Genomic DNA, 8,362 nt, shown 5'->3' with positions numbered 1-8,362 from the left:
AGTACAAGCCTTCTGTGAAAGAATTACTTCGTCTTCTTCTTGTGCTTTTCCAAAAATTCGTGCAATGTGTAGACGCAAGATAACTTTTTCTATAAGGCGCAGGTCTACGACATACAAGCAAATTACTTTGGCGAAATCAGTAGTGATTTCGATAGTAAGAAATGGCTCATATGGGAGATTTTCGTCCAAGTTCCAGGCTCTTAAAGCACTTTTTTCTCACGGAGCTTGCCAATAAATACCGCTGCAAAATAACAACAAACCTTCCTGTATAGGTTCAGCAGAAAATCTTCAGCGTTACACTATGGAATAACTTCTGTATTAATCTTCTTTCAGAACCATGTTTCACTTACCGCAGCAAACTTTGGAAGCACGTTATTGGCAATAATTTTATCATAAATATGTAAAGGTAAGTGACTGTGACATAGAAAGTAAATAGTCGTAATTTTTTATAAGAAAATCTGGCTTGAGTGACACATCTCGGATACTCGGAGTGGAATGTTATCAGTTCGCTAGCTTATAATATGCAGTATACCAGTACGACAGCATTATCACCCGAATAGGCATACGTCTCGGTGCTTGTCATTCACGCGCGTCGTATCGAAAGTTAACAGTGGCAAATGGCAAACCTGAAGCGGTTACTTGACGGAAATAATTTTTTGTAAGCGTGCCACTTCAAGTATACACTGCCGGTGCGTCCTAAGCTGCTGCCACCGCCACCGCTCCCACAACCATGTTACAAGGTAAATATACCTGGTAACGAAGCTTCCATAGGAGCCCATACGTTCAAAACATAGCGGTCCATCGCCGGTTCATGGGGCTTAGCGCCATCTGTATGTGGTGGGAACACTTCCGGCGGGAAAAAATAACGTGACTTCATGTCCGTTAAAAGCAGAAGTGACATTATTTTGTTTTCGAAGGCGCGAAATTTGTTTTGTTGTTCTTTCTTTGGAGCTATATATTCAAAAGCCCCGCCATTTATCTTGATTGGCGTTTCGAGCTTTCAGCGTGGAAAGCGATGCAGGAAAAGGCCAGCCGTACGGTTGTCGAAATCGCACCCCTGCACAGAACATACTTTCTTTGGAGGCCGACGAAAGCTTTAGTTGTAGAGTGCTGATCCTATTGTCGGATACTAAGCCCGTCGGCCAGCGCAGTCGCATGAAAACAACTACACAATTATCTGGCGGTCGTAACTCACTACTTTTGACTGAACAGATTAAGAAGCAATGAAGCTACCCGCGTCACCAAATTCAGACAAACTTCGACAAGCAAGAAAGCACAAATTGTGAGGGGGGCGTATTTCAACAGGTCATACGAGTGCGCCTTTCTGCCCATTTCAAGACGTGCATTGCACTGCGAGTGATAGTGGCGTCAACGCTCCTGTAGCGATGGGCGCTGAAAAGAAATGAATTTATTAATAATAATAAAATTAAACGTATTTTCTTAACTCATCACGAATATATAAAGTTGACTAGGAATTTTATTTTCGTTGAATGAATCTAACTGTGTCTCGTTTGAATTAAAAAACGCGTTTTTCTTTCCCAATGTTTGTTCCCTCCAAACATAGTCGCGCTTCAATCGCTGCTCCCATAACCCCCCATGCTGACGTCGGTGACAATCTGTACTGAAGCGCTTTTCGCCCGAAGCTTCGCGACCTATTTGAATCGACCTTGCATGCTATCTTACCACGTTATCACACCCCACGTGATCGCAAAGAAACGCCCGCTTTTGCAAAGCGCAGTGGCTCAGTGTCCAGTGAAGCCTTGGCATTGCCCCTCTTCCGCTACCACCGATGGCCGCCACGCGTGATGTCGGACGCCGTGCTCTGCACCGAATGACCGGCTCGGTCAGCGGCGTCAATTGGCGCCCGACGCTTTTCGAGGACGAGGTGACGTTGGATCGTTACGCCTGCTGTATCTGTTACGTTCTTCCAAGCACGACGTTCGTTCTTCCCTGTTCGCATGGCTTGTGTGGAAAGTGCCATGCTGGCTGTGTCGTCGAAGATGGCGGAAGCGTCTGTCCTGTGGACGGAGAGTCATTCTGCGAGGCCGAGTGCCAGGAGTTGCAGCTTCCAGCTAGGAAGAAGCAGGGCCTTAAGGTTAGTACCCTCCATCTGTCGTTACCTTAGCAACAGGGGCAAGTCGAACGACGGTTCTGTTAAGAGCTTTCGCGTTGTGGTCAAGCGCGACTCTCCTGAGCCGCTATAACCAGCAACAGAAAAAACGTAAAGCAATGAAGGTTAACCAAAATCACGCTTTGTTGGCTACCGTACACCTGGGGCGGGGTAAATGCGTAGAAGAAAAGATAAGAAAAAGACGTGTTTGTAAGCGCACTAGCAGGGTATGTTTGCTTCTTGCTGTCACGGGTCTTCCTATAGTCCAGTCGCCTTGACAAAGTGCAACGGGGCTTCATTAGCTTTATGAAAGGGTAGAGGTAGTGTTCACGGTAGTATTCTGCCTTATTGCTTTGTTGGTTGCGTACATGTTGGCGCACATGAGAACTTATCTTATGCCGGCTCCCAGCTGCAATGCTCGGCCTTGAAGGTAGGAAGATCACTAAATATATATCCACGTGCATGCTTCCTCCACGGCTCGCTGATTCGCATGCCTTTCGCCTACTACTCAGTGCTTAAGTAAGGTATTTTCACGTGCCCGCACAGAAGTTCATGATGCAGGTCTGCCGCGCCAACGGTTAAAAATCACTCCTGTAGCGCAAAACGATTCAGGAACCTTAGGGTGTATCTGTCGCAAGATTTTTTTGTGAGCGCGGTGAGTGCCGCTTGTCTGCTCTAGCGTCGCACAGTACAGTACCTTCGGCCAAAGTACCACTAGCTTTCCTCTGAGAGCGGTCTGTCATCTAAATGATTCATACGAGCTCGCTGACGAAATCGTTGTGCATCGGAGCACTGGCAGTGGCACACAAGGTGTTTTCATGCTGGGAAAACTGCAATATTTTCGCACTTTCTTTACCCCGAAATTAATACCCACTTGCTCAGCTGTGTTGTCGGGTATTACGCTATAGTCATTAAGGAGCGCATAAAGAACGCATCTCGACCAGTTTGCTTTTTCCCTGAAATGCAGATTTGCGTTAACAGATGGGTTTAATGCCCGTGCGTACGACAATAAATTTGGATGACTATAATACATATAGAAACAGTGCTTATAAGTCTGGAAGCTGAGCGCTCTAGCGTGCTTGAAGTCGAGCGTCCTGACCACTTGTCCACGTCGGCATTCTACTGCGATAAGCCACAATAAGATGGTTGAGTGAGCCGAGAGTGTTCGTCTTGGAGCTGCGCACAACGATGCGCCGTGGGAAAGAAAGCGCTCCGACGCGATTAGGCAAGGGATGAAGGGTGTCCCGTTGTGGAAATGTGGAAGCAAATGATGTCTGTAGTGAGTTCGGAATACCTTTGTTGGTAGAAATCGTACCCTAAAAATTCATTGCGGTGGCTTAGCCAATGTGACGTTGCTCTGCTGAGCTCGCGGCTGCTGTCTCGATTCTGGCCGCGTTTCGAAGGGTCGAAGAGCTAAAACGCTCGTTTACTTCAGTTTGCATGCTCGTTAAAGAACCCCAGATAGAAAAAATCATTAGAAAGCTACGCTGTGCCTCATATACCAGATTGTGGATTTAGCCTCTATAACCACACAATTTTTGTGCCCCCGAAGACGAGCAACACTCGAATCGCAACGCTGGCGGCGAGCAGAACGGCCGGCGGTCGTCAAGGTTGAAGCGAACGGTAAAGTGTACACGTTGTTTACGCATGCATCGTGATGCATATCCGAGTAATCCCTCGCGTACGTTCTAGCAACCGCGACACTGTTCGTGTCGCGCGCGCAATCTTATGACACTGGACACCACTACAAAATCGGTGGCAACATTAAAAGAAGCAATTGGAACGCATGTCAACGTCTAGTTGAAAGTAAATGAAAGGCAATGTCTTCCTGCTAGAGTTGGGAGTGAGAATGGGGTGTATTATCTAAGGTCAATTCATATGATCGGGAAGGCCATGCGGAAATGCGGTTCCAAACCATTGGGGAGCGAGAGCATGTAGTACGATTGACGTGCGACTACATGTCGCGGGGCAAAGCACTAGTTGAATGAAATTAACGCGCAGTTCACGTCAGCACTGGAAACCTTTCAAAAAGTACAGGCAATATCATGAAAATAATAAAATGTGAAGTCACAGGCAGTTGCTTCCATGGACGAATACTTATGAGCAAGCAACTGTGCAGGTCTTCTGTAGTTTGCTCACCGGTATTGCATGTAACAGCGTAATGTCAAAACTCTCATTCATAGCCATGCAAATGTAAACATGCAAATGCAACGTAGCTGGATAGAGCCAACGTATTGTTGTTTGCCGTCACTTGACGCTACTCGGAATATTTTTAGCATTCCTCCTAATTACATAGTTAGTGTTAATCAACTTCCCAAACATTATACTGAGATTCAAAGTGTCAACGAAAAGTTGTATAGCAACATGAAAAACTCCCGATATCGCTTTCTGTAGCTCAATACGTGCTACATAAGAGCCCGCGAATACAAATTGCCACACAATTCGGAGCTTGAGGCACTTCGGTTGTATTCGCAGGATTCTCTCACACTCGGAAAAGCCCTTTTGTGTAGCACGTATTGAGCGACGCAAATCTATGTCGGGAGTTTTTCATGTTCTTTTACATCATTGACAATCTCATTGACACTTTTCATTGATAAGTTGATTCATTAAGACTACGTATGTAATTAGGTGGAATGCAAAAGATATAAATCCAAGCGACGGCCAACATTAGCTTGGTTCTGTCCAGCTACGAGGCATTTGCATATTTTTAATGAGTGGCTCCAGTTACGTGAGACACCCTACAATATGAGGGCTGTGTATAGATATGGGTGCATTCGTAATGAATTGTGATGCGATGTTGTGGCGAATGCTTTCATTTACGCTTCATTTGAACTGTTTCCTCTTTCAACTCGATGTCAGCTGGCGCAGCAGACGACTTGGCGCAACAAGGCACGAACGGCACGCGTTTATTTTTTTCCACCCAAACGTTGGCCTCTCGAAATGTAGACGGCGCTGCCATGCCTCCACAGCATTCGGTCTCACTCGTTTCATTTTTTCCTTTTGTTTTTTAGCATAGCTAGCAAATTGGGAAATATAATAAGAGTTTGGTGGCGCAATCCACCTGCCAGTTCCAAAGGGAACGCTCATAGCTTCCATCCATCCATCCATCGACACGCCATTGCAAGTCGTATGGAATTATATGGAAGCTTCGCTATCATCCATACACTCACCCGCAAAAGTTTATGGGGCACGGGTTTCACGACAAATGTGGATTTCTTCTCTCTTAAGGCGTAGCGCATCTGATTTAATGGAGCACATTGTAGTTAGCAAGAACTGCTACGGATCAAAGCTTTTAATAAGAGGCTACGTGCACAGGCTTCGCGGACATTTGGCTCTTTCTCAAATATCGCGTCTCGTAAACTTCTGCGGATGACTCTACCTACATATACCTTGTATGAAGCGTATAACTTATTGTGACAGACGTGCTGGAGCGACAACCTTTGATTGACGATGCCTAGAGGTTGAATCGCTTACGAACACTTTTCAGTCCACGCACAGCCGACGTCTGGCATCTTCTGCACGTTTCTTCTTCCGCTCTTCAAAGTTAGCTTGGTTGAGTAATTTGATGAGGGGTGGCATAGCATTGCGAAGGCCGAGTAGCAAGCGAGAAAGCAAGCAAACTTCGGTCTGATGCATTGTCGCTGCCCCGATGTACTGGAATATTACCGGTGCGCGAGCGGCGACGTAGCGCTCCAAAAATGTACTAAGTCACTGTGTAACAGCACTCTTGTCATCTGACTTATTTAGTGATGGGGGTCGGAAGAGCATGGGTCTTCAGACTGAACTATTTGCGACTACAGATAGACTGCAATATCTCAGGAATTCGCCCATGGAAAAAGCTAGTGTTACAAGCAGGCACCACTTACGGAAAAGTCGCAGTAATTCGCGAAGGAGGACATTGTCATCAAAATTTCGAATACAGGATGCGCAACGTGCATCACGGATAACTGAATAAAGGCGATAATTGAAAAAGGGTCACGGACTAAAAGTAAAATATGCGTCGCAATACGCCATTTGAACAGCAACGTCCTGTTGCTGCAAACAAGACATGGACGTAAAACAAGGGCATAAATTAAACAACAAATGAATAAGTTATTTCACAGTATGCACACAAAGAACAGCTTAAAGCACACTACACGGGGACGACTTCTGCTTGATTATGCGCAGTGCCGCTGTGACTGCGAAACATCAGCCACGACTACGTAGTGCAGGTTGCCAAGACGTCGGAGTATCTTCTAGGGCCCAAAATATGGTCACAAAAGTGTCATGAAGCCCACTACGGCCTGTGGGAATCCAAAGAGGGTCACATGGCTGGTGTTCCACGTGAAGCTGTCGAAGATTGTTAGGAGTTGGTTCTCTTATGGTTTTCGATGCGCAGTAGGGCGAGCTGTCGGGTTTTTTTGGCACGCCAGTGGTATAGGCGGAGACGTCGAGGTTTTCTTCATCGCTGACGTTCGGTAGTATGGAGTGTCTTGTCTACATTTATTTGCAGGAGTGCATTACTTAGCTCCACTTAAAAGCCCTTCCCCTTTCGGAGATCAAGAATTCTGGGGCACCATGATTCAGGAGGATGTTCTTGACGAAGAATCTCGTCTCGAACCATCTTTCCCGCGCAACCGTGAGATAGGGCTAAACTCGATGCGTTCGATATGTTAGTTTACGCACTGCACATGTTAACGCTTTACTTTGTGGAAAAATTAGGTCGGTCACTATATGCTGCAACTTCTTCATGTATGGCATGGAAAATTCCGCCATTATCTTGCTTGATAATGTATAGGCGGATTATCAGATGTTAGAAGTGTAGAGTTCTGAAGATTGCTTTTCTTAACATAAATATTTATCGCCATTCCCCGCTCCCTCTTCCCCTTATTTTTTTTATCTCTCAGGCCTACTGCTGGAATAAGCCCTACGGCTGCGATTTTGTCGGCTCTCTGGCGGCGCTGCTGCACCACTACGAGGAAGACTGCACCTTTCACGCGTTCCCGTGCCATCAGTGCGGCGAGAATATCATGATAGATGTGTTGGCTGCCCACTACATGGGTCGGTGCAGCAACATATCCTCAAGTGCGGCACTCGACGGATCTCCGCTACGGGACGACGCCTCTGTCGCCAGCCATGACGTCACCGTGGTTCGGCACGAAGCCAACGAGCAATTGCTGTGTACGCAGAAAGAAGACAGGATCACCGCGCTTCAGCGCGCGATCGACACACTCACGTCAATGACCGCAACCATAGACGCAAGGCTTGACGAGACAGAGGAGCAGCTTGAGAAGCTGGAAACGGAGGGTTAGCTGCCAGCCTTGTGACTGTAAACGACGTGGCGCCAGCCACCGAAATATTTTCTGTGACAACCGGCTTTGCCTCGCAACTGCAACAGCGCGAGTTTATGTCGTTATTGTAAAAAGGTTTCCGGCCACTATAAGGCGAGGCCACAGCCGGAGCATGTCCTGGTTTTCTACGGTAGCAGTGGCGGGAGGTATGACGAACATCCTTCGTAATTGGAATTATTTTACGCGATTTGCTGCCGCCTCAATGGAGCTCATACTCTTCCACATACAGGAAGCTTCCTATACTAGTACAGGTGCTGAAAACGTAGTGGTTCCTGCTCCAGAACTTCAAGATGGCAGAAGGTTGAAGCATGTGTGCTCGTCATTTCATTTGCAAAAGCGAATGAAATGTTTTATCATATGTTCGTATTATATGCACGCACAATCACTGAGTGGAAGAAAGAAAGCACTATGCCTTTGTTAAGGCATCGATTCGCACGACTCTGCTTGTATTGCAGGCCGGAGCATAAGAATAAAATATCGCAGCTGGGACTCTATTGGAAGGGTGATAACGGAATTAGCGAGAGTGTATAGCATGTCGTTAAGGAAACAACATCGCGCAGCTGTAGTCCTTTCGATTTGCCACGAAAGCAAATAATGCCATCACCATCGACCGCAGCCGTATTACGCGAACGACTGTTACCCAAGTCGGAGATCTAATACTTGATTCAAATCGCCACACGTGACTGACGGACGGCACCAGACTTTGTTTCTCGTTCGCCGACGCTTCTGCGACTCGTGGAGTGCCATGCGAACTGTCGCCACTCGATTTGCCGATGCATTGCAAGCCTTTCCTAGTCGCCTTTTTTATCTTATGGTTTTCTTTTCAAACTCATTCACAGCATACGGATACAACGTTGTCAAAAGCTGTGTGAATAAATAAACAACTTGCGGATTGCCCTCTTGATTCGTCGCACGCAGCCAA

At 46.6% G+C, this 8,362-nt stretch overlaps 1 protein-coding gene across 1 annotated transcript; it reads left to right on the top strand.

Annotated features, from left to right (window-relative positions):
* The first annotated feature begins 1,626 nt into the window (after positions 1-1,626).
* Positions 1,627-8,344, top strand: LOC135919132 (uncharacterized). The gene is made up of 2 exons (XM_065452862.2): positions 1,627-2,095; positions 6,997-8,344. The coding sequence occupies exons 1-2, from the start codon at positions 1,790-1,792 to the stop codon at positions 7,399-7,401; spliced, it is 711 nt and encodes a 236-aa protein (XP_065308934.2). The 5' UTR covers positions 1,627-1,789; the 3' UTR covers positions 7,402-8,344.
* Positions 8,345-8,362: the final 18 nt, after the last annotated feature.

This window comes from Dermacentor albipictus, chromosome 3 (genome assembly GCF_038994185.2).
Source record: "Dermacentor albipictus isolate Rhodes 1998 colony chromosome 3, USDA_Dalb.pri_finalv2, whole genome shotgun sequence".
NCBI lineage: Eukaryota > Metazoa > Arthropoda > Arachnida > Ixodida > Ixodidae > Dermacentor > Dermacentor albipictus.
This window is presented reverse-complemented; position numbering and strand designations above follow the sequence as displayed.

What these genes read in the sequence shown, in the direction of transcription:
- LOC135919132 (XM_065452862.2), top strand. Translation starts at nt 1,790, where the DNA reads ATGGCCGCCACGCGTGATGTCGGACGCCGTGCTCTGCACCGAATGACC. An exon ending in GGAAGAAGCAGGGCCTTAAG is followed by an intron (nt 2,096 to 6,996) that starts GTTAGTACCCTC and finishes TTTATCTCTCAG; the next exon opens with GCCTACTGCTGGAATAAGCC.